Below are 27,958 nucleotides of genomic sequence, written 5' to 3'. Positions count from 1 at the left end.
GAAATACATATGTTTACTATGGGTGTAATGTTTACTGTCATTTCTGATTGTTTATTTAACTTTGATCTATTTCACTTGCTTTGGCAATGTAAACATATGTTTATCATGCCAATAAAGCCCTCTGAATTTAATTGAATCGAGAGAGGGAAAGATGGAGTGAGGGAGGCGAAAGCGAGCGAGACAAAGAGTGGCCCTCTATATTCGGCTATGTAAAAACAGCGATGGGTGAGGGGCCAACCTCTCCACATGTGACTACAGTGTCCATTTTTAGAGGAAGAGCGGCACACTCGGTCACGGTGTGTTCTTGCCCTTTCGTTGGGATTAGAGATGTAAAATAATAATAATTCAACCGTTAATGCGTTTTTTTGTTTGTTTGTTTCATATATCTTCACAAGTTTATTTCATCTCATTATTGATCGGATTTTTCCACCTTTTTTTTCGTGTGGACATTTAGAGAAAAATACTTTTTTGTATTTCTAAACTTTTATTTCTAAAATGTCAAAGTTTGCTCGCGTGTTTTTGTAGCCCACCTTCGTCTATGGAATCATCTTGGGGATATTAGAAATAGCCTAACGGACATGGAGGAGTTTATCAACTTTTCCCACACAAGGTGCCTTTTGTTCGTGAATAAGGCAGCGTGCTTTTGGAAGACTAGACCATGAGGGAACCTATCGAGCGCACAACTGTCGATTAGGCGACTGGTCGCTTGAGAGCGTCAAAATAAAATGGTAAGGAATGCTCCGTTTTAAACCAATTTCTTTTTTATAAATGTTTTCATTTTTTAAAAAGTTGTTGCTTTAGGGTTTTCATTATTTTTTTAAAGTATTTGCTACTTTTCATTATTTGAGAACAAATAACATGGTATGGTCTATTGATTTATTTATGACCTATTCCTACTTTATTACTAGCCTATTAACTTATTACTGTATAAGGACTTCCTGCTGTATAAATGATGTACTGTATCCAGTGTATCCATACACAGGATTTGTGTTGTTTCTTACCTGATAGCCCTTGGCTTGATTTCTAAAGACCAAACACTATATTTTACTGTCTGGGTATACCTGCATGAGCTTTCTAAAGACCAAACACTATATTTTACTGTCTGGGTATACCTGCATGAGCTTTCTAAAGACCAAACACTATATTTTACTGTCTGGGTATACCTGCATGAGCTTTCTAAAGACCAAACACTATATTTTACTGTCTGGGTATACCTGCATGAGCTTTCTAAAGACCAAACACTATATTTTACTGTCTGGGTATACCTGCATGAGCTTTCTAAAGACCAAACACTATATTTTACTGTCTGGGTATACCTGCATGAGCTTTCTAAAGACCAAACACTATATTTTACTGTCTGGGTATACCTGCATGAGCTTTCTAAAGACCAAACACTATATTTTACTGTCTGGGTATACCTGCATGAGCTGGAAGCACCACCAATGGATGAGGACTTCTAGGGTATCAAACAACCCACAGTGATATGAGACCAGCGCTGCCCTCTGTCAATGTGCCAGCCTGTCAAGATCCAATACAGCCTGGTGCGGCAGGTAGCCTAGAGTGGTTAGAGGCGGGCCAGTGGCCGCAAGGTTGCTGGTTTGAATCCCGGGTCTGATAGGACAAATCTTTCTGGAAGTGAGCTGGCAACCTGGATGGTTGCTGGTGTCAAGTCCTAGAGGCATTACCTGCTGTTGTGCTCTTGACCAAGGCACTTAACCCCTCTCAACAACAGCTCCCCGGACACCCAGTGTGACAGCGCTGCTCCAAAACCTGTACATGTATGTGTTTCCTTCGGAGGGGTTGGTTAAAGGCAGAAGTGACATGTCGGTTGGACCTTGTGTGCAATTCACCAATAAAGTCATCTTGATCTTAATCTTAGCCTGGTCCCAGATCTGTTTGTACATTCTTGGCCATAGGGTTTGGTAAGACAGCACAAACCTATCTGAGTCCAGGCTAGATCCATTACAGAGTACCACTGAACTGCTCTCTGTAAATATGATGCAACCTGCCATAGGGGCATGGGGCACAGCCTTTACTTTATCATGCTTTAAATAGCCCTGTGTAATTACAGTATGCTAAGCTAAACGTCTGTTGATAGGGGTAAGGCAAAATCACCCCAAGTGAAGTCATGTTGCTATATGTCTGTGGTGCCTATGGTCGCCTAATGTACCTGCAATGGTAAACTGTTAATTACTTTGTCAAGGTAGGGTAAAAAAAACTCAAATAAAACAGCTGATAGTTTCTATTCTGAAATGATTCAAGATTTCACTTGATACACTTCTTTGCACCGCCAGAACAGGTGAAAATTAAACCATATGCTCTTCAAGCTTCGCTGAGTGCATTAATTGAAATTTCACACAGAGAAATGGTTACAAATGTGATTGTCATGCTGGCTCTTCTATCTTCAGTCCCCTTTCATTTAAAAAAAATAAATAAATAAAAAATCCTATTTGAGCCTTAAGAAGGAGGCATCCATTAAAAGCATTTGTAACATGCTGATAAATGGGGAGATGGTGGTTCCTTCATGAGCTGATCATCAAATGTGTCATACGCCTCGGTGGGTTGTGAATGTTTCCATGGCAGCTCGATAAAGATGAGTTCTGACACCACGCTTCTACGGGATAATAAGCTCAGATAATTGGTGTGTACTGGCTTACATTATAAATCATGAAACCATTTGAAAGAAAATACTATTTTTGTAGATGTTCTTTTGATGGTTTGCACAGTGATCTATGATCCCTAGTGGCGCAAGCGGTCTAAGGCACTGCATCTCAGTGCAAGAGGTGTCACTACAGTCCCTGGTTCAAATCCAGGCTGTGTCACATCCGGCTAGGATTGGGAGTCCCATAGGGCGGCTCACAATTGTTCCGGGTTTGTCCAGGGGTAGGCTGTCATTTAAAATAAGAACTTGTTTTTAACTGACTTGCCGAGTTAAATAAAGGTTAAAAAAATTAAACATGCTATTCCATTCTATAGCTCATGCTATGGGACTTAGCGACAATGTTGTACATGTAGTGTAGTAGAGTTTTTACTGAAGATACAAATACAACATGTTAGAGAACAACCGTTGGACCCAACACAGTCACGTGGTGTTATTAGACTATGCCAAAAACCACCCGTATGACACATAGCAAATGAAGCAATCTTCGTCCAGCTATGGGCAATTGTTAAGCAATCGTCAGGAAGCTCTCAATGCATTTCCCTTCTCATTTCCCCTGGCATGTCTCCCATTGGCTGAGGTCTGTGGCTATATGATGATGGCATGTCTCCCATTGGCTGAGGTCTGTGGCTATATGATGATGGCATGTCTCCCATTGGCTGAGGTCTGTGGCTATATGATGATGGCATGTCTCCCATTGGCTGAGGTCTGTGGCTATATGATGATGGCATGTCTCCCATTGGCTGAGGTCTGTGGCTATATGATGATGGCATGTCTCCCATTGGCTGAGGTCTGTGGCTATATGATGATGGCATGTCTCCCATTGGCTGAGGTCTGTGGCTATATGATGATGGCGTGTCTCCCATTGGCTGAGGTCTGTGGCTATATGATGATGGCATGTCTCCCATTGGCTGAGGTCTGTGGCTATATGATGATGGCATGTCTCCCATTGGCTGAGGTCTGTGGCTATATGATGATGGCATGTCTCCCATTGGCTGAGGTCTGTGGCTATATGATGATGGCGTGTCTCCCATTGGCTGAGGTCTGTGGCTATATGATGATGGCATGTCTCCCATTGGCTGAGGTCTGTGGCTATATGATGATGGCATGTCTCCCATTGGCTGAGGTTTGTGGCTATATGATGATGGCATGTCTCCCATTGGCTGAGGTCTGTGGCTATATGATGATGGCATGTCTCCCATTGGCTGAGGTCTGTGGCTATATGATGATGGCATGTCTCCCATTGGCTGAGGTCTGTGGCTATATGATGATGGCATGTCTCCCATTGGCTGAGGTCTGTGGCTATATGATGATGGCATGTCCCCCATTGGTTGTGGTATGTGGCTACATGATGATGGCATGTCTCCCATTGGCTGTGGTCTGTGGCTATATGCTGATGGCATGTCTCCCATTGGCTGTGGTCTGTGGCTATATGATGATGGCATGTCCCCCATTGGTTGTGGTCTGTGGCTACATGATGATGGCATGTCTCCCATTGGCTGTGGTCGGTAGCTATATGAGGATGGCATGTTTCCCATTGGCTGTGGTCTGTGGCTATATGATGCTGAGTACCTCTCATGCATGCACTCAAATGTCCTCCTCGATTAGTCTTTCCACGATTCCTGGCGTCCTCTTCCTTCTGAAACAGCGTTGGAGGAAAAGATCCAAGGTCCATCCCTCCTGACCTTATCCTCCAATGTGTTTTGAGGAGAAAGGACGCAGGGAATGGAGAAAGGATGAAATGGGAAAGAGTCACAGAGTGAACTTAAAAAGGCCTGAGTTGGGATCTTTAGTGACTGACCAGTTGAGGGACACTGGGCCCTCTCTGTGCGGACAAACTGTATTGTGACTGACTGGTTTTACGCACCAACAACCCTTTGGGAGAGTACAATGGTTTTCCAATGAGTAACATGTTACACCTTAGGCCTTGGCATGGCAGGGATCCAAACGGGCCAGGGGGTTGTCAGTCTCTGACCAGCTGACGTGCAGGTGACTCTAGGGCTGGTCGGCATTTATTGAGATGATTCATGTATTGGAGGCAGCTCTACAGAGTGGTCACTAGCTGACACAGCCACAAAGTCATACAATCTGATTTTAAACCTAACCCTAACCTTAACCATTCTGCTAACCCTAATTCCTAACCCTTACATTTACAATATAGATCATTTTGACTTTGTAGCTGGCCAATCTAGTCGGAAGCGTCTCATTTCTGCCTCCAAATCAAGACTATTGACAAACTTCAACCTGTGACCTAAAAATGTTTTAGCCTGTTGCGACGAGCAATCCCGTATCCGGGAGCGTAATTATAGCCTCAAGCTCATTACCATAACGCAACGTTAACTATTCATGAAAATCGCAAATGAAATGAAATAAATATATTGGCTCACAAGCTTAGCCTTTTGTTAACAACACTGTCATCTCAGATTTTCAAAAAATGATTTTCAACCATAGCTACACAAGCATTTATGCAAGAGTATTGATAGCTAGCATAGCATTAAGCCTAGCATTCAGCAGGCAACATTTTCACAAAAACAAGAAAAGCATTCAAATAAAATAATTTACCTTTGAAGAACTTTGGATGTTTTCAATGAGGAGACTCTCAGTTAGATAGCAAATGTTCAGTTTTTCCAAAAATATTATTTGTGTAGGAGAAATCGCTCCGTTTTGTTCAGCACGTTTGGCAAAGAAAAAATCCCGTATCCGGGAGCGTAATTATAGCCTCAAGCTCATTACCATAACGCAACGTTAACCTCTTCGAGATAGGGGGCGCTCTTTTCATTTTGGATAAAAACGTTCCCGTTTTAAACAAGACATTTTGTCACGAAAAGATGCTCGACTATGCATGGAATTGACAGCGTTGGAAAGATAAAACTCTGACGTTTCCAAAACTGCAAAGATATTATCTGTGAGTGCCCCAGAACTAATGCTACAGGCGAAACCAAGATGAAGTTTCATACAGGAAATGCCCCAGATTCTGAAGGCGCTGTGTTCCAATGTCTCCTTATATGGCTGTGAATGCGCCAGGAATGAGCCTGCGCTTTCTGTCTATTCCCCAAGGTGTCTGCACCATTGTGACGTGTTTGTAGGCATATCATTGGAAGATTGACCATAAGAGACTACATTTACCTGGTGTCCCGCCCGGTGTCCTGTTTCGAAATTATTGCGTAATCTGTAGGTCCATGCGCGTTCCATTTCTTCAGAAGAGAAAGTCAACTGCCACGATGGATTTTATCGTCGATAGATATGTGAAAAACACCTTGAGGATTGATTCTAGACATCGGTTTGCCATGTTTCTGTCGATATTTTGGAGTTAATTTGGAAAAAAGTTTGCGTTTTAATGACTTAATATATATATTTTTTTTTTTCCTTACCCAAACGTGATGAACAAAACAGAGCGATTAGTCGACACAAATAATATTTTTTGTAAAAACTGAACATTTGTTATCTAACAGAGTCTCCTCATCGAAAACATCTGAAGTTCTTCAAAGGTAAATTATTTTATTTGAATTATTTTCTGTTTTTTGTGGAAAATGTTGCATGCTGAAATAGAGGCATGATCCTATGCTAGGCTACCAATACTGTTACACAAAAGCATATTTTGAGAATCTGGGATGACAGTGTTGTTAACAAAAGGCTAAGCTTGAGAGCAAATAGATTAATTTAATTTAATTTGCGATTTTCATGAATAGTTAACGTTGTGTTATGCTTATGAGCTTGCGGATAGATTTACACAATCCTGGATACAGGTTTTTTTTCGTAGCTAAACGTGACGCAGAAAACAGAGCGATTTGTCCTAAACAAATAATCTTTCAGGAAAAACGGAACATTTGCTATCTGAGAGTCTCCTCATTGAAAACATCCGAAGTTCTTCAAAGGTAAATGATTTTATTTGAATGCTTTTCTGGTTTTTGTGAAAATGTTGCCTGCTGAATGCTAACGCTAAATGCTACGTTAGCTATCAATACTGTTACACAAATGCTTGTTTTGCAATGGTTGAGAAGCATTTTTTGAAAATCTGAGATGACAGTGTTGTTAACAAAAGGCTATGCTTGAGAGCAAATAGATACATTTCATTTCATTTGCGATTTTCATGAATAGTTAACGTTGCATTATGGTAATGAGCTTGAGGCTGTATTCACGATCCCGGATCCGGGATGGCTCGACGCAAGAAGTTAACTATTCATGAAAATTGCAAATGAAATGAAATAAATATATTGGCTCACAAGCTTAGCCTTTTGTTAACAACACTGTCATCTCAGATTTTCAAAAAATGCTTTGTAAATTTAACTAGACAGGTCAGTTAGGGCCTATACCCCCATGGCTGTGCCCCTGCTTAGAGACTTGAAATCCATTGATATTTTTATTTATTTAACAAGGCAAGTCAGTTAAGAACAAGTTCTTATTTGACGGCCAAACCCAGACAACGCGGGGCCAATAGTGTGCTGCCCTATGGGACTCCCAACCACAGCCAGATGTGATACAGCCTGGATTCAAACCAGGGACTGTAGTGATGCCTCTTGCACTGGGCTGCAGTGCCTTAGACCACTGTGCCACTCGGGAGCTGAAAAAGATCGCAATGCTGTCATCTCAGGCCAGAAGTTTTTTTACAGTCTGAACTCTGTGAGAGATGTTTGTGTCTGTGTCATGTGGGCAGACGGTGTAAGACGGAGATGGTCAGAGGGAGATTTCCTCTCTGGAGAAAACACAGACTCAGTGTACTCTGTGTAAGTCCAACTTGTGATTACCAACTAGTCCACGTCAACAGTGAGTGCTGGGTCTAGTTCCAATTCAAAACTTTTACTCTAAGTCCTACAACTCATTCACTTTTTGAGAGGGTTTCACAGGATTTGTCTAATCATTTTGGGAGTTAAGATTTGCAGTGTTTTGGGCAGGCTACTGTAGCAGCCTGAGGCAGACAGAGGTTGCAACAGGGTGTTGGAACTCAGCCTTCATAGCACCAAAAAAAATAGATAGGAAATCTGAGACATCATGGGAATTCAGAAGACAGAAAGGGGGGAACATCAGGTATACTGGGATTTTGGATGAATACATGGATACCATTTTTATGCCTCTGCATCCAGAATAAAATAAGTTAGAGGTAGTTTCGCAAGCTAATGCTATAACTAGCGATGGCACAAAGGACGTTAGAGGTAGTTTCGCAAGCTAATGCTAACTAGCAATGGCACAAAGGACGTTAGAGGTAGTTTCGCAAGCTAATGCTAACTAGCGATGGCACAAAGGACGTTAGAGGTAGTTTCGCAAGCTAATGCTAACTAGCGATGGCACAAAGGACGTTAGAGGTAGTTTCGCAAGCTAATGCTAACTAGCGATGGCACAAAGGACGTTAGAGGTAGTTTCGCAAGCTAATGCTAACTAGCGATGGCACAAAGGACGTTAGAGGTAGTTTCGCAAGCTAATGCTAACTAGCGATGGCACAAAGGACGTTAGAGGTAGTTTCGCAAGCTAATGCTAACTAGCGATGGCACAAAGGACGTTAGAGGTAGTTTCGCAAGCTAATGCTAACTAGCGGTGGCACAAAGGAAGTTAGAGGTAGTTTCGCAAGCTAATGCTAACTAGCGGTGGCACAAAGGAAGTTAGAGGTAGTTTCGCAAGCTAATGCTAACTAGCGATGGCACAAAGGACGTTAGAGGTAGTTTCGCAAGCCAATGCTAACTAGCGATGGCACAAAGGAAGTTAGAGGTAGTTTCGCAAGCTAATGCTAACTAGCGATGGCACCATGACTGGAAGTCTGTTATGACAAAGCACAAACCTAATGTCAAAGACTATAGTGTCAGAGTGAAAATGTCTAAAATACACCAAGGCTGCAGTGTATTTGGGTCGGGAGTTACAACAAGAGCTTCATCCTCAGCTTTAATGGCAGCTGGCGTATCTCTGGGTTGTGTCCCAAACTGCTTTCAAACATAGGCTCTGATCTGATCTGAAAAAATACCAATTGTTGGAAAAAAGATCCGAATTTGGCTGCCTGTCTAAACGCAGCCAGGGACAAGTGAATACGAGTCAGTTGTTGTGTTTGCAGCAGTTTGTATGAATCTGAGTGGTTACATACAGTACATGTTAAATGGTTACGAGACAGAGATAATGAGACTCTTGCTCTACTCGAAGGGAAGGTACCACTGAAGGCCTCCGTATTCAGGCAGGCAGCTTGAAGCAGAAGTGTGTCACCATCCAGGCCCTGAAGAAGGCACAGTTATACCGAAACATTGGTGATTTACCTAATCAATTACATAGAGTTTATATATACAGTCATGGCCAAAAGTTTTGAGAATAACACAAATATTAATTTCCACAAAGTTTGCTGCTTCAGTGTCTTCAGATGTTTTTTGTCAGATGTTACTATGGAATACTGAAGTATAATTACAAGCATTTCATAAGTGTCAAAGGCTTTTATTGACAATTACATGAAGTTGATGCAAAGAGTCAATATTTGCAGTGTTGACCCTTATTTTGATGGCAGCCCATTCTTGCATAATCAATGCTTGGAGTTTGTCAGAATTTGTGGGTTTTTGTTTGTCCACCCGCCTCTTGAGGATTGACCACAAGTTCCCAATGGGATTAAGGTCTGGGGAGTTTCCTGGCCATGGACCCAAAATATCGAAATGTTGTTACCCTAGCAACTTAGTTATCACTTTTGCCTTATGGCAAGGTGCTCCATCGTGCTGGAAAAGGCATTGTTCTGGATGGTTGGGAGAAGTTGCTTTCGGAGGATGTGTTGGTACCATTCTTTATTCATGGCTGTGTTCTTAGGCAAAATTGTCAGTGAGCCCACTCCCTTGGCTGAGAAGCAACCCCACACATGAATGGTCTCAGGATGCTTTATTGTTGGCATGACACAGGACTGATGGTAGCGCTCACCTTCTCTTCTCCGGACAAGCTTTTTTTCCGGATGCCCAAAACAAACGGAAAGGGGATTCATCAGAGATAATGACTACCCCAGTCCTCAGCAGTCCAATCCCTGTACCTTTTGCAGAATATCAGTCTGTCCCTGATGTTTTTCCTGGAGAGAAGTGGCTTCTTTGCTGCCCTTCTTGGCACCAGGCCATCCTCCAAAAGTCTTTGCCTCACTGTGTGTGCAGATGCACTCACACCTGCCTGCTGCCATTCCTGAGCACGCTCTGTACTGGTGGTGCCCCGATCCCGCAGCTGAATCAGCTTTAGCAGATGGTCCTGGTGCTTGCTGGACTTTCTTGGGTGCCCTGAAGCCTTCTTCACAACAATTGAACCGCTCTTCTTGAATGCATATTGCCATCATACAAACTGAGGCAGCAGACTGTGAAAATTAATATTTGTGTCATTCTCAAAACATTTGGCCACGACTGTAGAATGTGACTGTCTTTATTTCCATAGCTCAGGGAACTGATTTCTCAGGAGCAGTGGTGTAAAGTACTTAAGTAAAACTACTTGAAAGTACTACTTAAGCTATTTTGTTGGGTATCTGTACTTTACTTTACTATTTATATTTTTGACAACTTTTATTTTTACTTCTCTACATTCCTAAAGAAAATTATGTACTTTTTACTCCAAACATTTTCCCTGACACCCAAAAGTACTCATTACATTTTGAATGCTTAGAAGGACAATAAAAATTGTCTAATTAAAAAAAAAACTTTATTTAACTAGGCAAGTCAATTAAGAATTAAGAAGAAATTCTTATTTTCAATGACAGCCTAGGAACAGTGGGTTAACTGGTCTAGGATCAGTGGGTTAACTGGTCTAGGAACAGTGGGTTAACTGGTCTAGGAACAGTGGGTTAACTGGTCTAGGAACAGTGAGTTAACTGGTCTAGGAACAGTGGGTTAACTGGTCTAGGAACAGTGGGTTAACTGGTCTAGGAACAGTGGGTTAAGTGGTCTAGGAACAGTGGGTTAACTGGTCTAGGAACAGTGGGTTAACTGGTCTAGGAACAGTGGGTTAACTGGTCTAGGAACAGTGGGTTAACTGGTCTAGGAACAGTGGGTTAACTGGTCTAGGAACAGTGAGTTAACTGGTCTAGGAACAGTGGGTTAACTGGTCTAGGAACAGTGGGTTAACTGGTCTAGGAACAGTGGGTTAACTGGTCTTGGAACAGTGGGTTAACTGGTCTAGGAACAGTCTAGGAACAGTGGGTTAACTGGTCTAGGAACAGTGGGTTAACTGCTTGTTCAGGGGCAGAACAACATATTTGTACCTTGTCAGCTTGTACCTTAGCTTCCGGTTACTAGTCCAACGCTCTAACCACTAGGCTACCCTGCCGCCCTGGTCACACACATCCCCGGTGAACATTCCTGGTGATCCCTACAGCCTCTTATCTGGTGGACTCACTAAACACACCCTTCGTTTGTAAAGGATATCTGAGTGTTGGAGCGTGCCCCTGGCTCTCCTTAAATATATATATTTTTAAATAAAATGATGCCACCTGGTTTGCTTAATATAAAGAAATTATTTATACTTTTACTTTGATACTTAAATATATTTTATCAATGACATTTACTTTTGATACTTAAGTATATTTAAAACCAAATACTTTTAGACTTTTACTCAAGTCATTTTCTATTAAGATATCTTTACTTTTACTCAAGTCATTTTCTATTAAGGTATCTTTACTTTTACTTTATGAATAAATTGGGGACTTTTTCCACCACTGGTCTGGAGTAAAAGGTCCTGTCCTCAGAGCTGCTCAAATCAAAACATATTTTACTGGTCTGGAGTAAAAGGTCCTGTCCTCAGAGCTGCTCAAATCAAAACATCTTTTACTGGTCTGGAGTAAAAGGTCCTGTCCTCAGAGCTGCTCAAATCAAAACATATTTTACTGGTCTGGAGTCAAAGGTCCTCAGAGCTGCTCAAATCAAAACATCTTTTACTGGTCTGGAGTAAAAGGTCCTCAGAGCTGCTCAAATCAAAACATCTTTTACTGGTCTGGAGTAAAAGGTCCTCAGAGCTGCTCAAATCAAAACATATTTTACTGGTCTGGAGTAAAAGGTCCTCCTCAGAGCTGCTCAAATCAAAACATATTTTACTGGTCTGGAGTAAAAGGTCCTCAGAGCTGCTCAAATCAAAACATATTTTACTGGTCTGGAGTAAAAGGTCCTCAGAGCTGCTCAAATCAAAACATCTTTTACTGGTCTGGAGTAAAAGGTCCTCAGAGCTGCACAAATCAAAACATATTTTACTGGTCTGGAGTAAAAGGTCCTGTCCTCAGAGCTGCTCAAATCAAAACATCTTTTACTGGTCTGGAGTAAAAGGTCCTGTCCTCAGAGCTGCTCAAATCAAAACATATTTTACTGGTCTGGAGTAAAAGGTCCTCAGAGCTGCTCAAATCAAAACATATTTTACTGGTCTGGAGTAAAAGGTCCTGTCCTCAGAGCTGCTCAAATCAAAACATATTTTACTGGTCTGGAGTAAAAGGTCCTGTCCTCAGAGCTGCTCAAATCAAAACATATTTTACTGGTCTGGAGTAAAAGGTCCTCAGAGCTGCTCAAATCAAAACATATTTTACTGGTCTGGAGTAAAAGGTCCTGTCCTCAGAGCTGCTCAAATCAAAACATATTTTACTGGTCTGGAGTAAAAGGTCCTCAGAGCTGCTCAAATCAAAACATATTTTACTGGTCTGGAGTAAAAGGTCCTGTCCTCAGAGCTGCTCAAATCAAAACATCTTTTACTGGTCTGGAGTAAAAGGTCCTGTCCTCAGAGCTGCTCAAATCAAAACATATTTTACTGGTCTGGAGTAAAAGGTCCTCAGAGCTGCTCAAATCAAAACATCTTTTACTGGTCTGGAATAAAGGTCCTGTCCTCAGAGCTGCTCAGTCAATCAAAACATCTTTTAAGTAAAAGGTCCTGTCCTCAGAGCTGCTCAAATCAAAACATATTTTACTGGTCTGGAGTAAAAGGTCCTCAGAGCTGCACAAATCAAAACATATTTTACTGGTCTGGAGTAAAAGGTCCTGTCCTCAGAGCTGCTCAAATCAAAACATATTTTACTGGTCTGGAGTAAAAGGTCCTGTCCTCAGAGCTGCTCAATCCATTTTTTACTGGTCTGGAGTAAAAGCTGCTTTCACAATCAAAACAATTTTTTGGTTTTAGTCTGGAGTAAAATTGGTCTCTCAGAGCTGCAAAGATTCAAAACATATTTTACTGGTTTTAATCTCAGGAACTGTGAAATCATTGAAAGAACCTCAGGCTGCAAAAGGTCCTCAAAGACAAATCAAAACATATTTTTTTGTTTTTGTTCACTGGTCTGGAGTAAAAGGTCCTCAGAGCTGCTCAATCCAGAGCGCACGGAGATTCAAAGACAAATACAATTTGATTTGGTTTTAGTCTCTTGGTAACGTGACAACATTGAGAGAACTCCAGCGCGCACGCAGATTCAAAGACAAATACAATTAGATTTGGTTTTAATCTCTTGGTAACGTGACAACATTGAGAGAACCCCAGAGCGCACGCAGATTCAAAGACAAATACAATTTGATTTGGTTTTAATCTCTTGGTAACGTGACAACATTGAGAGAACTCCAGAGCGCACGCAGATTCAATGTCTGCAAGTGTATTTTTGGATTCACAGCAGAATATTCGTACTCTTTAAATGGATTTGTAATAATTCTGAAAATGTCAAGTCACAAGTTTTCGGCCGTTGTTAAATATTTAACACATCGTGATACAACTTTGCAAAATTCAATTACACATTTGCTAATTGTACTTGCAAACACAAATCTCAATGTGCCACAAATGTCAAATACAAGCTGGTGTAGTTCTGTCATCATTATAATCCCATACTTAGGAGGCTCTATTCAACAGTAGTGTACTATATGGGGTGCCATTTGTTCCATATGGAGGAGTCAGCCAGGCCTTGGATCTTTCACGGTCTCAGGATACTTTTATTGTCACCCCCTGACCTTAGATATCTCTGTTTTTCTATATATTTTGGTTAGGTCAGAGTGTGACTAGGGTGGGTACTCTAGTTTTGTATGTCTGGGGTTTTTGTATGTCATGGGGTTTTGTATGTCTATGTTGGCCTGATATGGTTCCCAATCAGAGACAGCTGTTTATCGTTGTCTCTGATTGGGGATCATATTTAGGTAGCCATTTTCCTCATTTGGGGTGTGGGATCTTGACTATGTGTAGTTGTCTGTCAGCACTAGTTTGTATAGTGTCACGGTTTGGTTGTTATTTTGTTGGTTTGTTCAGGGTTCATTCAGTTAATAAAGAGAATGTACGTTTACCACTCCGCCTTGGTCCGATCCTTACAACCAACATGACATTTATATTTATTTAACCTTTATTGAACTAGGCAAGTCAGTTAAGAACAAATTCTTATTTACAATGACTGCCTACCCTGGCCAAACCCTAACCCTGGACGACACTGGGCCAATTGTGTGCCACCCTATGGGACTCCCAATCACGACCGGTTGCGATACAGCCTGGAATCAAACCAGGGTCTGTAATGACACCTCTAGGACTGAGATGCAGTGCCTTTAGACCCCTTCGCCACTCGGGAGCCCCTACTTAATGATCACAGCCTTTTACTGTAGCTACTGCCAGGGGGACCTCATAAACTGATACATTATGTGGCCCTAATTGCTCCTTGTTCCCCATATAGGGCACCTCTTTAGGGGCCGCTCGTCAGAAGTCGTACACTATGTAGCGAATCGGGTGACATTTAGGACACAGTATTAATGATCACGGGTTACTATAGCAACCATTAAAGGGACCTAATGAACTGACCTTTTCACACACACACAGATGTGTCTTTTGAAACATACAGTTTACACGTTTTAGCCAGCTATACGATTCAAATCAGATGGTTTACACGTTTTAGCCAGCTATACGATTCAAATCGGATGGTTTACACGTTTTAGCCAGCTATATGATTCAAATCAGATGGTTTACACGTTTTAGCCAGCTATACGATTCAAATCAGATGGTTTACACGTTTTAGCCAGCTATACGATTCAAATCAGATGGTTTACACGTTTTAGCCAGCTATACGATTCAAATCAGATGGTTTACACGTTTTAGCCAGCTATTTTCAAATCAGATGGTTTACACGTTTTAGCCAGCTATACGATTCAAATCAGATGGTTTACACGTTTTAGCCAGCTATACGATTCAAATCAGATGGTTTTACACGTTTTAGCCAGCTATACGATTCAAATCAGATGGTTTACAGCTTTAGCCAGCTATACGATTCAAATCAGATGGTTTACTGTTTTAGCCAGCTATACGATTCAAATCAGATGGTTTACACGTTTTAGCCAGCTTTTCGATTCAAATCAGATGGTTTACACGTTTTAACCAGCTATACCATTCAAATCGGATGGTTTACACGTTTTAACCAGCTATACCATTCAAATCGGATGGTTTACACGTTTTAGCCAGCTATACCATTCAAATCAGATGGTTTACACGTTTTAGCCAGCTATACGTTCAAATCAGATGGTTTACACGTTTTAACCAGCTATACGATTCAAATCGGATGGTTTACACGCTTTTTTTAACCAGCTATACCATTCAAATCGGATGGTTTACACGTTTTAGCCAGCTATACGATTCAAATCGGATGGTTTACACGTTTTACCAGCTATACGATTCAAATCAGGTTTACAGTTTTAGCCAGCTATACGATTCAAATCAGATGGTTTACACGTTTTAGCCAGCTATACGATTCAAATCAGATGGTTTACACGTTTTAGCCAGCTATACGATTCAAATCAGATGGTTTACACGTTTTAGCCAGCTATACGATTCAAATCAGATGGTTTACACGTTTTAGCCAGCTATACGATTCAAATCAGATGGTTTACACGTTTTAGCCAGCTATACGATTCAAATCAGATGGTTTACACGTTTTAGCCAGCTATACGATTCAAATCAGATGGTTTACACGTTTTAGCCAGCTATACGATTCAAATCAGATGGTTTACACGTTTTAGCCAGCTATACGATTCAAATCAGATGGTTTACACGTTTTAGCCAGCTATACGATTCAAATCAGATGGTTTACACGTTTTAGCCAGCTATACGATTCAAATCAGATGGTTTACACGTTTTAGCCAGCTATACGATTCAAATCAGATGGTTTACACGTTTTAGCCAGCTATACGATTCAAATCAGATGGTTTACACGTTTTAGCCAGCTATACGATTCAAATCAGATGGTTTACACGTTTTAGCCTCATGTTTATACACTTTTCCCGATATCGATATTAGATAGACATTTGAATAGAAAGAGACCATAGTGCTGTCGGCCTACAGCTGGTTTGTCACAACACCATGGTAGTTGTGGTGGCAGACACATAGACAACGGGTTAACCTGTCTCTGTTCATTGAATGGGCCATTATATCAAACCGGTTCAATAATGATGTACATTTTCACCTCAATCATCACCTCAATCTATGTAGTAATTGTTACTGTGGGTGAATAGCCACAGTCTCTCAGCATGTAACATACCCTTTCTAATGTTGTTACTGTGGGTGAATAGCCACAGTCTCTCTGCATGTAACATACCCTTTCTAATGTTGTTACTGTGGGTGAATAGCCACAGTCTCTCAGCATGTAACATACCCTTTCTACTGTTGTTACTGTGGGTGAATAGCCACAGTCTCTCAGCATGTAACATACCCTTTCTAATGTTGTTACTGTGGGTGAATAGCCACAGTCTCTCTGCATGTAACATACCCTTTCTAATGTTGTTACTGTGGGTGAATAGCCACAGTCTCTCAGCATGTAACATACCCTTTCTAATGTTGTTACTGTGGGTGAATAGCCACAGTCTCTCAGCATGTAACATACCCTTTCTAATGTTGTTACTGTGGGTGAATAGCCACAGTCTCTCGGCATGCATACCCTTTCTATGTAACATACCCTTTCTAATGTTGTTACTGTGGGTGAATAGCCACAGTCTCTCTGCATGTAACATACCCTTTCTAATGTTGTTACTGTGGGTGAATAGCCACAGTCTCTCTGCATGTAACATACCCTTTCTAATGTTGTTACTGTGGGTGAATAGCCACAGTCTCTCAGCATGTAACATACCCTTTCTAATGTTGTTACTGTGGGTGAATAGCCACAGTCTCTCAGCATGTAACATACCCTTTCTAATGTTGTTACTGTGGGTGAATAGCCACAGTCTCTCGGCATGTAACATACCCTTTCTACTGTTGTTACTGTGGGTGAATAGCCACAGTCTCTCTGCATGTAACATACCCTTTCTAATGTTGTTACTGTGGGTGAATAGCCACAGTCTCTCTGCATGTAACATACCCTTTCTAATGTTGTTACTGTGGGTGAATAGCCACAGTCTCTCAGCATGTAACATACCCTTTCTAATGTTGTTACTGTGGGTGAATAGCCACAGTCTCTCTGCATGTAACATACCCTTTCTACTGTTGTTACTGTGGGTGAATAGCCACAGTCTCTCTGCATGTAACATACCCTTTCTAATGTTGTTACTGTGGGTGAATAGCCACAGTCTCTCTGCATGTAACATACCCTTTCTACTGTTGTTACTGTGGGTGAATAGCCACAGTCTCTCAGCATGTAACATACCCTTTCTAATGGCAGGCAGTGAGTTTAAAGGGGCAATCTGGAATTGGTACATTGGTACATTTTTCTGAATGATATAATAGCCATTGATATTTGAAGAATATAACTTAATTTAAGAGTGGTTACATTTCTCCAGCCACATCCTTCAGTTGTTTACAACAACAAAAACCACAGTGGTGTGTTGACCGCTTTGGTTTAGTTTAAAACCCAGATCGCCCGTTTCATCTTGGATCATTAGTCAGGGATTACAGCCAAGCTAACATTATCCCAACAGTAACATTATAGTAATCCTTCAGCAGAATGGGCAGGATATCCCTAAATAGGCCTCATTACATCTGTCTTTGTCTTCAATGGATAGACTCTACTCACTCTGCAAGCCAGGTACTGCTGCGGATGCATCCCAAATGGGACCCTATTTCCTACAATGGACCCTGGTCAAAAGTAGTGCACTTTAAAGGGAATAGGGGTCAAAAGTAGTGCACTATATAGGGAATAGTGGACAAAAGTAGTGCACCATAAAGGGAATAGTGGTCAAAAGTAGTGCGCTATAAAGGGAATAGTGGTCAAAAGTAGTGCACTATAAAGGGAATAGTGGACAAAAGTAGTGCGCTATAAAGGGAATAGTGGTCAAAAGTAGTGCGCTTTAAAGGGAATAGTGGACAAAAGTAGTGCACTATAAAGGGAATAGTGGTCAAAAGTAGTGCACTATAAAGGGAATAGTGGACAAAAATAGTACACTATAAAGGGAATAGGGGTTCATTTGGGACCGATACCAGGTTTTATATCCTGCTGCAGTTCTGCTTGCTCACAGTCTCATAATGTTTACAATTTATGGCCACGTGACCAGCAGGTTTTCCCCCTTCCATTTCTGTTTACTTTCTGCCTCTGTGCTGTTTCCCATATATCCCCCGTTCAAAGGTAACTGTTTTACTGCAGTGTTAGGTCACTGTTTAGGTGCTCAGTCTGGGAGCTCTCTGTTGGAATAATGAAAGCCCTTCTTCGCTATTCATAGCCCCTCCATCACTCGGTCCCGTCAAGAACATTCTCAAGCCGCCCTCTGCCGGCGGCGCAACAGTGGTGCCTTAATAAGGATCTCTACAGATCGGTGTCCCATCCTCGGGACGGTTGAGCTAATGTGCGCTAATGTGATTAGCATGAGGATGTAAGTAACAAGAACATTTCCCAGGACATAGACATATCTGATATTGGCAGAAAGCTTAAATTCTTGTTAATCTAACTGCACTGTCCAATTTACAGTAGCTATTACAGTGAAATAATACCATGCTATTGTTTGAGGAGAGTGCACAATTATGAACTTGAAAAGTTATCAGTAAACCAATTGGGCACATTTGGGCAGTCTTGATATCACATTTTGAGCAGTAATACAATGGTTCATTGGATCAGTCTAAAACTTTGCACATGCACTGCTGCCATCTAGTGGCCAAAATCTAAATTGTGCTTAGCCTGGAATAATACATGATGGCCTTTCTCTTGCATTTCAAAGACGGTGGTACAAAAAAAAACGTTTGGCTTTTACTTTGTACTATCTTTTACCAGATCTGTTATATTCTCTCCTACATTCAGTTCACATTTCCACAACCTTCAAAGTGTTTCCTTTCAAATGGTACCAAGAATATGCGTATCCTTGCTTCAGGTCCTGAACTACAGGCACGTAGATTTGGGTATGTCATTTTAAAAAAATGGGCAGATCCTTTTAAAGTGGTGATAAGCCCAGTCATTCTGGACGGAGGCTAAATTTACACTACAGTGCCTGGAAAGGCGATGAAATTGCTAAAGTAGTCAAATATTTAGTAGGAAATATCTTTGCTAGCATTAACATCTAGTCAAATTGACTTTAGACAGATGTCAATGTTGTCATTAGCTAGTTCTTAAAGAATAGCTGGCAATACTGACGCTAGCTAGCTAAAATCCGATGGACTCCCCTCAAGCTTAGCTAGCTAGTTAACGTTATACTGCATCTAAAGTCAATCTGGTGACATCAAAATGATGACAAAAGGTTTCCCCACTAATTATTTGACTCCTTATGAATGCGATGGCATTTACATGCCACTGTAATGCACTTTTGATGAAATCTTCATCGGTGCTCATTGACGATACATTGAGTAGAATGCTCAGTCCAAAACAAATTGTGACAAAACCAACAACCCATGAATAGCCTGGTCCCAGATCTGTTTGTATTAACTTGTGAACTCCTATCTCCATCATTGAATAAATAATTAGGGGTTGGTAAGACAGCACCAACATATCTGAGACCAGGCTACAGTACGTCTTCACCAGACAGTGGTTTGTTCTAGTAGCCTGCTGGACATGTCACTGAGTGCTCTTGAGTCTTCTCTTAAAATACCTCATTGAGTGCTGACATAAAGGAGCAGCTGGTGGATTGGGTACCTTGGTGACATACATTACATGGACAACAGTGGATTAGGTTATTTCAGCCACACCCGTTGCTGACAGGTGTATAAACTCGAGCACACAACCATGCAATCTCCATCTGCTAGAGCTGCCCCTGCTAGAGCTGCCCCCTGCTAGAGCTGCCCCTGCCTGCCCCTGCTAGAGCTGCCCCTGCTAGAGCTGCCCCTGCTAGAGCTGCCCCTGCTAGAGCTGCCCCTGCTAGAGCTGCCCCTGCTAGAGCTGCCCCTGCTAGAGCTGCCCCCTGCTAGAGCTGCCCCTGCTAGAGCTGCCCCCTGCTAGAGCTGCCCCTGCTAGAGCTGCCCCTGCTAGAGCTGCCCCTGCTAGAGCTGCCCCTGCTAGAGCTGCCCCCTGCTAGAGCTGCCCCCTGCTAGAGCTGCCCCGGTCAACTGCAAGCGCTGTTACTGTGAAGTGGAAGTGTGTAGGAGCAACAACGTCTGTTTCAGTATAACAATGCCCCTGTGCACAGAGCGAGGTTCATACAGAAATGGTTTGTCGATGATTTTGGAATGAGATGTTCATTGAGCAGGGGTCCACATACCTTTGGCATGTCGTGTTTGACAGTATTGGTTGCATTCAAAGCCTAGATATTTTGTTCCTCTGTGTGGGTCATGTTACAACACATTTTTATGCTATTATCGCCATGTAGATGCAATATGATCGACCTATATGCAATATTAAATATTATTGTACTTGATTTGAGACAGAGAGATTGAGAGACAGAGAGATTGAGAGAGATTGAGACAGAGAGATTGAGAGACAGAGAGATAGAGAGAGACAGAGAGACAGAGAGATTGAGAGACAGAGAGATTGAGAGACAGAGAGACAGAGAGATTGAGAGACAGAGAGATTGAGAGACAGAGAGACAGAGAGAGAGAGAGACAGAGAGATTGAGAGACAGAGAGATTGAGAGACAGAGAGACAGAGAGAGAGACAGAGAGATTGAGAGACAGAGAGATTGAGAGACAGAGAGATTGAGAGACAGAGAGAGAGACAGAGAGACAGAGAGATAGAGAGACAGAGAGACAGAGAGATTGAGAGACAGAGAGATTGAGAGACAGAGAGATTGAGAGACAGAGAGACAGAGAGAGAGAGAGAGAGACAGAGAGACAGAGAGAGAGAGAGAGAGACAGAGAGATTGAGAGACAGAGAGAGGCTCAGTCCGAGCAAACATTATTTTATCTCTAGAGGGACACCAGCTTTCAACACTTTGCATTGTGGGTGGGTTCTTTAAATCCCCCTGTAGTCCTAAAGAAAACACAGACAGACCCAAGGGATGTAGCAGATTAAATTCCCCCTGTGAAACCACTCTGACGCTTTCTATTCTTACACCACTGTGGTATGAAATGATATTATCGTCTCCGAAAATGGGTCCGACACCAATTGACGGGAAGCTGGCATGACCCATAAACACAGCTATTAAACTCCCACCTCAAACCACCAACATGCTGACCAAGCGACGAGGCACTGATACATTTACATCAAGCTATACTATAGCATACTGTGTGTAGAACCTGGGATACTTTCTCCTCCATTTCACTGGTTATCAACAGATTTGTTTTCAGAAGATTTAATCTAACACAACTATACAGTTGAAGTCCTCTATACTGTAACAGTTGAAGTCCTCTATACTATAACAGTTGAAGTCCTCTATACTATAACAGTTGAAGTCCTCTATACTATAACAGTTGAAGTCCTCTATACTATAACAGTTGAAGTCCTCTATACTATAACAGTTGAAGTCCTCTATACTATAACAGTTGAAGTCCTCTATACTATAACAGTTGAAGTCCTCTATACTGTAACAGTTGAAGTCCTCTATACTGTAACAGTTGAAGTCCTCTATACTATAACAGTTGAAGTCCTCTATACTATAACAGTTGAAGTCCTCTATACTATAACAGTTGAAGTCCTCTATACTATAACAGTTGAAGTCCTCTATACTATAACAGTTGAAGTCCTCTATACTATAACAGTTGAAGTCCTCTATACTATAACAGTAAGTCCTCTAGTATAACAGTTGAAGTCCTCTATACTATAACAGTTGAAGTCCTCTATACTATAACAGTTGAAGTCCTCTATACTATAACAGTTGAAGTCCTCTATACTATAACAGTTGAAGTCCTCTATACTATAACAGTTGAAGTCCTCTATACTATAACAGTTGAAGTCCTCTATACTATAACAGTTGAAGTCCTCTATACTATAACAGTTGAAGTCCTCTATACTGTAACAGTTGAAGTCCTCTATACTATAACAGTTGAAGTCCTCTATACTGTAACAGTTGAAGTCCTCTATACTATAACAGTTGAAGTCCTCTATACTATAACAGTTGAAGTCCTCTATACTGTAACAGTTGAAGTCCTCTATACTATAACAGTTGAAGTCCTCTATACTATAACAGTTGAAGTCCTCTATACTATAACAGTTGAAGTCCTCTATACTGTAACAGTTGAAGTCCTCTATACTGTAACAGTTGAAGTCCTCTATACTATAACAGTTGAAGTCCTCTATACTGTAACAGTTGAAGTCCTCTATACTATAACAGTTGAAGTCCTCTATACTGTAACAGTTGAAGTCCTCTATATTGTAACAGTTGAAGTCCTCTATACTATAACAGTTGAAGTCCTCTATACTGTAACAGTTGAAGTCCTCTATACTGTAACAGTTGAAGTCCTCTATACTATAACAGTTGAAGTCCTCTATACTATAACAGTTGAAGTCCTCTATACTGTAACAGTTGAAGTCCTCTATACTGTAACAGTTGAAGTCCTCTATACTATAACAGTTGAAGTCCTCTATACTGTAACAGTTGAAGTCCTCTATACTATAACAGTTGAAGTCCTCTATACTATCCTCTTACTGTAACAGTTGAAGTCCTCTATACTATAACAGTTGAAGTCCTCTATACTGTAACAGTTGAAGTCCTCTATACTATAACAGTTGAAGTCCTCTATACTGTAACAGTTGAAGTCCTCTATACTATAACAGTTGAAGTCCTCTATACTGTAACAGTTGAAGTCCTCTATACTATAACAGTTGAAGTCCTCTATACTATAACAGTTGAAGTCCTCTATACTATAACAGTTGAAGTCCTCTATACTGTAACAGTTGAAGTCCTCTATACTATAACAGTTGAAGTCCTCTATACTATAACAGTTGAAGTCCTCTATACTATAACAGTTGAAGTCCTCTATACTATAACAGTTGAAGTCCTCTATACTATAACAGTTGAAGTCCTCTATACTATAACAGTTGAAGTCCTCTATACTATAACAGTTGAAGTCCTCTATACTATAACAGTTGAAGTCCTCTATACTATAACAGTTGAAGTCCTCTATACTATAACAGTTGAAGTCCTCTATACTATAACAGTTGAAGTCCTCTATACTATAACAGTTGAAGTCCTCTATACTGTAACAGTTGAAGTCCTCTATACTATAACAGTTGAAGTCCTCTATACTATAACAGTTGAAGTCCTCTATACTATAACAGTTGAAGTCCTCTATACTGTAACAGTTGAAGTCCTCTATACTATAACAGTTGAAGTCCTCTATACTGTAACAGTTGAAGTCGTTTGTGTTCTTGTTTACAGTACTGTAGCGTGTTCATTTCATTTTGCAGAACGATGCAGCCGTGTATACGATGTAAAACAACGATCAACCGGAGGACTGTTTGAATAGGCAACGGGAGTCTGGAGAAGAGAAGGAGATTGGCAGAAGCTATTAAAGAAGACACTCCGTGACAGCAGCAGATCCCGACACAGCTACATCACAGGATGAGGATGAAATACACAATCTCCCTTGTCTTCATTGTGGCACTGGTCATCATTGAGAAGGAAAACAACATTATCTCACGGTAAACCTAAGCCCATCTCCATGATCAACAGAGAGAGGGAGTGTGTGTGTGTGTGTGTGTGTGTGTGTGTGTGTGTGTGTGTGTGTGTGTGTGTGTGTGTGTGTGTGTGTGTGTGTGTGTGTGTGTGTGTGTGTGTGTGTGTGTGTGTGTGTGTGTGTGTGTGTGTGTGTGTGTGTGTGTGTGTGTGTGTGTATGCGTTAGGCCTGTCTGTTATACTGATCTCCCTCAGATTGAAACAGGCTCACCTTTATTCATAGCGGTGTGTTTGAGACATTCGTTTCAGCTACTCGGCCTCAAGTGTCATGCCGTGTTTTCCAAGTCGTCTGATTGGATGAAGTAGTCATGTTTCAATTGCATAGATTGTTTACTCACCTTTAATTGATTTCACTGTCTGTGGATAAGATGGTCTTGTAAAACTATAAAACATGTTGTTTAACACTGCCAACCCTGTCTTGTAGGGTTTCAGACAAGCTCACCCCAAAGCAGACCCCCCAGACACCCCTTCAGCCCAGTAACTCTGCCTCAGCCTCAGCCCTGGGTCTCCTGAAGTACAATGGCTCCTCCTTCTCTACCCTGAGCAAGCTGGACCCTGTCTTCGCCCTCATGAAGAGACGCCTGGAGAACGACACCGAGCAGAGGTCTGTGTGTGTAGCATGATATACTATTTATCATACAGTAAGACAAGCAGTCTGGCCTTAATGGCTACATGTACTCCTAAATCTACACCCTGTACAGCCAGGAGAGGACTGGCCACCCCTCAGAGCCTGGCTCCTCTCTACCCTGTACAGCCAGGAGAGGACTGGCCACCCCTCAGAGCCTGGCTCCTCTCTACCCTGTACAGCCAGGAGAGGACTGGCCACCCCTCAGAGCCCGGCTCCTCTCTACCCTGTACAGCCAGGAGAGGACTGGCCACCCCTCAGAGCCTGGCTCCTCTCTACCCTGTACAGCCAGGAGAGGACTGGCCACCCCTCAGAGCCTGGCTCCTCTGTACCCTGTACAGCCAGGAGAGGACTGGCCACCCCTCAGAGCCTGGCTCCTCTCTACCCTGTACAGCCAGGAGAGGACTGGCCACCCCTCAGAGCCTGGCTCCTCTCTACCCTGTACAGCCAGGAGAGGACTGGCCACCCCTCAGAGCCCGGCTCCTCTCTACCCTGTACAGCCAGGAGAGGACTAGCCACCCCTCAGAGCCCGGCTCCTCTCTGCCCTGTACAGCCAGGAGAGGACTGGCCACCCCTCAGAGCCCGGCTCCTCTCTGCCCTGTACAGCCAGGAGAGGACTAGCCACCCCTCAGAGCCCGGCTCCTCTCTACCCTGTACAGCCAGGAGAGGACTAGCCACCCCTCAGAGCCCGGCTCCTCTCTACCCTGTACAGCCAGGAGAGGACTAGCCACCCCTCAGAGCCTGGCTCCTCCTACCCTGTACAGCCAGGAGCTGGCCACCCCTCAGAGCCTGGCTCCTCTGTACCCTGTACAGCCAGGAGAGGACTGGCCACCCCTCAGAGCCTGGCTCCTCTCTACCCTGTACAGCCAGGAGAGGACTGGCCACCCCTCAGAGCCTGGCTCCTCTCTACCCTGTACAGCCAGGAGAGGACTAGCCACCCCTCAGAGCCCGGCTCTTCTCTAGATTTCTTTCTATGTTCCTGCCTTCCAGGGAGTTGTTGTACACACTGTGCTTCTGCCTCTGCATTGCTTCTTCTCTGGGGTTTTAGGCTGGGTGTCTGTAAAGCACTTAGTGACAACTGCTGATGTAAAAAGGCATTTATAAAATATATGTGATTGAATGACACTACAGTGCCTAACATATCATGTTTGATCTCAGTAAAGAAATTCCTGAAGCCAGCATAGTGGTGTCCCCACTCCTGATCAGTATTTGTATGTGTGATGTCCAAGTGGTTGGGAATAATGTTTTTTTATTTTTATATCCGATTCGATTGACATTGGACAATAACGTTTTATATTTTGTACTGTATTGTAGGTCAGAGGTCATAGGGTCAGCTGGAAACAGAAAGCACATCCTCCTATTGGCCACCACGCGGACAGGCTCCTCCTTCGTGGGCGAGTTCTTCAACCAGCAGGGAGACAACATGTTCTACCTGTTCGAGCCGTTGTGGCACGTGGAGAGGTCGCTGACATTAGAGAGCGGCGGGACCAACGCCACAGCCGCCGCCCGGGCCTACCGGGAAGTCCTCCAGGGGCTCTTCCTGTGTGACTTCACCCCTCTGGAGAGCTTTATTGACCCACTTCCTGTAGACCACGTCACCTCAGCCCTGTTCAGGAGAGAATCTAGCAGCTCTCTCTGTGAGGAGTCCGTCTGTAGCCCGTTCGTTAAGAAAGTCTTTGAACGCTACCATTGCCGGACCAGGAAGTGTGGTCCCCTCAACCTGACCATGGCGTCCGAGTCCTGCCAGCAGAAGGAGCACAGGACCATTAAATCCGTCCGGGTGCGCCAGCTGGAGACCCTGAGACCCCTCGCCGAGGACCCTCGTCTGGACATCAAGTTCATCCAGCTGGTGAGGGACCCCAGGGCGGTTCTGGCCTCCCGCATGGTGGCCTTCTCCGCCAAGTACAACAACTGGAAGAAGTGGGCGGTGGACGGAGACGTGCCCGTTGACGACGACGAGGTGAGGAAGCTGAAAGGCAACTGCGACAACATCAGGATGTCTGCGGAGGTCGGCCTGAGGCAGCCGTCTTGGCTGAGGCGGAGGTACATGCTAGTACGGTACGAGGATATCGCTAGATTCCCTATGAGGAAGGCAGCGGAGATGTACAAGTTCACCGGGATCCCGTTCACTCCTCAGGTGAAAGACTGGGTGTTAAAGAACACCCAGGCTTCCAATGAAGCTAGTGGAGTGTATTCAACACAGAAGAACTCCTCCGAGCAGGTGGAGAAATGGAGGTTCGGCATACCCTACAAACTAGCCCAGGTGGTGCAGAGGGTTTGCGGACCCACGATGAAACTGTTTGGGTACAAGTTTGTGAACAGCGAGGCGATGCTGACGGACAAGTCTATCAGTTTGATCGAAGAAAAGATTTTCATACAAAACTTTTCATAGACATTTTACGGTAACTCTGAACTCTGCTCATCAGACAAAGGGACCAACAGATATGATTATGAAGTGATAGTTGTGAGGATATTTATTGGGGACTGTACTAGTATACAACAATGTATGAGACACTTTATAGATACATATTAAATTATAACATGTTACACTCCAGGGTGGAGAAGGAAATACACATTTTTGTGTGTAATAAAAAGGAACGAATACAAAAACGAGTACTACCTTTTAACTGTTTACAGGGACATTTAACAAAAGAAAACCCTTGTTACATGAGTACTACATGGTAGAAATCCCCTTGTTACATGAGTACTACACGGTAGAAAACACTTGTTTTATAAGTACTACATGGTAGAAAACACTTGTTTTATAAGTACTACATGGTAGAAAACACTTGTTTTATAAGTACTACATGGTAGAAAACACTTGTTTTATAAGTACTACATGGTAGAAAACACTTGTTACATGAGTACTACATGGTAGAAAACACTTGTTATATGAGTACTACATGGTAGAAAACACTTGTTTTATAAGTACTACATGGTAGAAAACACTTGTTTTATGAGTACTACATGGTAGAAAACACTTGTTTTATGAGTACTACATGGTAGAAAACCCTTGTTTTATAAGTACTACATGGTAGAAAACACTTGTTACATGAGTACTACATGGTAGAAAACCCTTGTTACATGAGTACTACATGGTAGAAAACCCTTGTTACATGAGTACTACATGGTAGAAAACACTTGTTTTATAAGTACTACATGGTAGAAAACACTTGTTTTATAAGTACTACATGGTAGAAAACCCTTGTTACATGAGTACTACATGGTAGAAAACCCCTTGTTACATGAGTACTACACGGTAGAAAACCCTTGTTACATGAGTACTACATGGTAGAAAACACTTGTTTTATGAGTACTACATGGTAGAAAACCCTTGTTACATGAGTACTACATGGTAGAAAACACTTGTTTTATAAGTACTACATGGTAGAAAACCCTTGTTACATGAGTACTACATGGTAGAAAACCCTTGTTACATGAGTACTACATGGTAGAAAACACTTGTTTTATAAGTACTACATGGTAGAAAACACTTGTTTTATGAGTACTACATGGTAGAAAACACTTGTTTTATGAGTACTACATGGTAGAAAACACTTGTTTTATGAGTACTACATGGTAGAAAACCCTTGTTACATGAGTACTACATGGTAGAAATCCCTTGTTACATGAGTACTACATGGTAGAAATCCCTTGTTACATGAGTACTACATGGTAGAAATCCCTTGTTACATGAGTACTACACGGTAGAAAACCCTTGTTACATGAGTACTACATGGTAGAAAATCCCTTGTTACATGAGTACTACATGGTAGAAATCCCTTGTTATATGAGTACTACATGGTAGAAAACACT

The 27,958-nt window shown here is 42.2% G+C and overlaps 1 protein-coding gene across 2 annotated transcripts; it reads left to right on the top strand.

Moving 5' to 3' along the window:
- chst3a (carbohydrate (chondroitin 6) sulfotransferase 3a) lies at nt 1-27,951 on the top strand. 2 transcript variants are annotated; one of them, XM_052513481.1, is made up of 5 exons: nt 1-728; nt 6,473-6,534; nt 23,250-23,483; nt 23,942-24,121; nt 25,457-27,951. In XM_052513481.1, the coding sequence occupies exons 3-5, from the start codon at nt 23,404-23,406 to the stop codon at nt 26,532-26,534; spliced, it is 1,338 nt and encodes a 445-aa protein (XP_052369441.1). In that variant the 5' UTR covers nt 1-728; nt 6,473-6,534; nt 23,250-23,403; the 3' UTR covers nt 26,535-27,951. The 2 variants fall into 2 exon arrangements, with proteins under 2 accessions (XP_052369441.1, XP_052369440.1); XM_052513480.1 differs by lacking the exon at nt 6,473-6,534 and having other exon boundaries at nt 2-728.
- The last annotated feature ends 7 nt before the right edge of the window (nt 27,952-27,958 follow it).

Source organism: Oncorhynchus keta, unplaced genomic scaffold (genome assembly GCF_023373465.1).
Source record: "Oncorhynchus keta strain PuntledgeMale-10-30-2019 unplaced genomic scaffold, Oket_V2 Un_scaffold_12605_pilon_pilon, whole genome shotgun sequence".
NCBI lineage: Eukaryota > Metazoa > Chordata > Actinopteri > Salmoniformes > Salmonidae > Oncorhynchus > Oncorhynchus keta.
This window is presented reverse-complemented; position numbering and strand designations above follow the sequence as displayed.